Source organism: Penaeus monodon, chromosome 34 (genome assembly GCF_015228065.2).
Source record: "Penaeus monodon isolate SGIC_2016 chromosome 34, NSTDA_Pmon_1, whole genome shotgun sequence".
Lineage (NCBI taxonomy): Eukaryota > Metazoa > Arthropoda > Malacostraca > Decapoda > Penaeidae > Penaeus > Penaeus monodon.
Window position 1 is genome coordinate 34,157,733 of NC_051419.1, and position 1,297 is coordinate 34,159,029.

Consider the following 1,297-nt stretch of genomic DNA (forward strand, 5'->3'; position numbering starts at 1 on the left):
CGCCTTCGAATAACATAAATCTAGCAACAAGAGCAAATTGCTAAGGGGATTATAGATACGAATGTGCAGCTATAAGGCCCTTTCTGACCCGATCTCCCCTGGCAGAGCGGAAACCCCGCCGCGGGGAAGCCATGGCACTGGAAGTCCCCGAAGCCCCTCGTCGACGCCCGCGGACCCGCACCCAATGGTCAGTAGTCATCTTGCGCTCCTGTAACATGTCTGAAAATCTTCACAGTAGTTTTAATGCACATGCCATTCCTTTTCATTTGCAAATCAAACACGCATTCTAGGTGTCAGCAGAATCGTGGGCGGCACTGAGGCCACGCCTCACTCGTGGCCCCACCAGGTGGCTCTCTTCATCGACGACATGTACTTCTGCGGCGGTTCCCTCATCTCCAGCGAGTGGGTCCTCACGGCCGCTCACTGCATGGACGGGTGAGTCAGCACTGATAATACTGCTGACATGAGATTATTATTTGTCTCGGCGAATTTCATATAATTTCGTGTCCTACGCTTTTAGTGCCGGCTTCGTCGAGGTAGTGCTGGGCGCCCACAACATTCGCGAGAACGAAGCCAGCCAGGTCTCCATTGTTTCCACCGACTTCTTCACTCACGAGAACTGGAACTCTTTCCTCCTCACCAACGACATTGCCCTCATCAGGCTGCCCAGCGCCGTTGAGTTCAATGGTCTGTGTGTTAACATATGCTTGTATTACATGTGAATGCGAGTTACACTGCAAATGCAAACTTTAACTGTATTATCACCATTAGCTAATCAATCACCATAACAATGGAACGTTACAGACAACATTTCCACCGTGAAGCTGCCTTCCTCCGACGTGGCCGTGGGAACCATCGTCACCCCCACAGGATGGGGCCGCCCCTCTGACAGTAAGTGCTTCACTTCCTTCTTAGTTGCTTATTGTGTTGCTAGTTTTCATCTGGATATAAGTGCAATGTTCCTTTTCTTCCTGACCTACATTAAAGATGACCCTCTCTGCACAGGCGCCGGCGGTATCTCCAACGTCCTTCGTCAGGTGGATGTCCCCATCATGACCAACGCCGATTGTAACGCCGTGTATGGCATCGTCGGCAACGGCGTCGTCTGTATTGATTCCGAAGGCGGCAAGGGAACATGCAACGTAGGTGTTCCCCTCTCTTCCCCTTGCAACATGCCCTCAGCAGTTGTATGAGTATGCACTGAACTTATTCTTGTGTTCCTCTGCAGGGTGACTCTGGCGGCCCCCTCAACCTGGACGGCGTGACCTACGGCATCACCTCCTTCGGTTCCTCCGCC

The 1,297-nt window shown here is 52.2% G+C and overlaps 1 protein-coding gene across 1 annotated transcript in view; it reads left to right on the forward strand.

The window, feature by feature from the left end:
- LOC119594770 (chymotrypsin BII-like) overlaps window positions 1-1,297 on the forward strand; it is a gene marked incomplete in the record, with an annotated part of 1,709 nt that overhangs the window by 192 nt on the left and 220 nt on the right. The window contains 6 exon segments of the mRNA XM_037943862.1: window positions 106-187; window positions 291-435; window positions 521-687; window positions 805-891; window positions 1,006-1,142; window positions 1,229-1,297. Of these exon segments, the coding sequence (XP_037799790.1) occupies window positions 106-187; window positions 291-435; window positions 521-687; window positions 805-891; window positions 1,006-1,142; window positions 1,229-1,297 (687 nt within the window).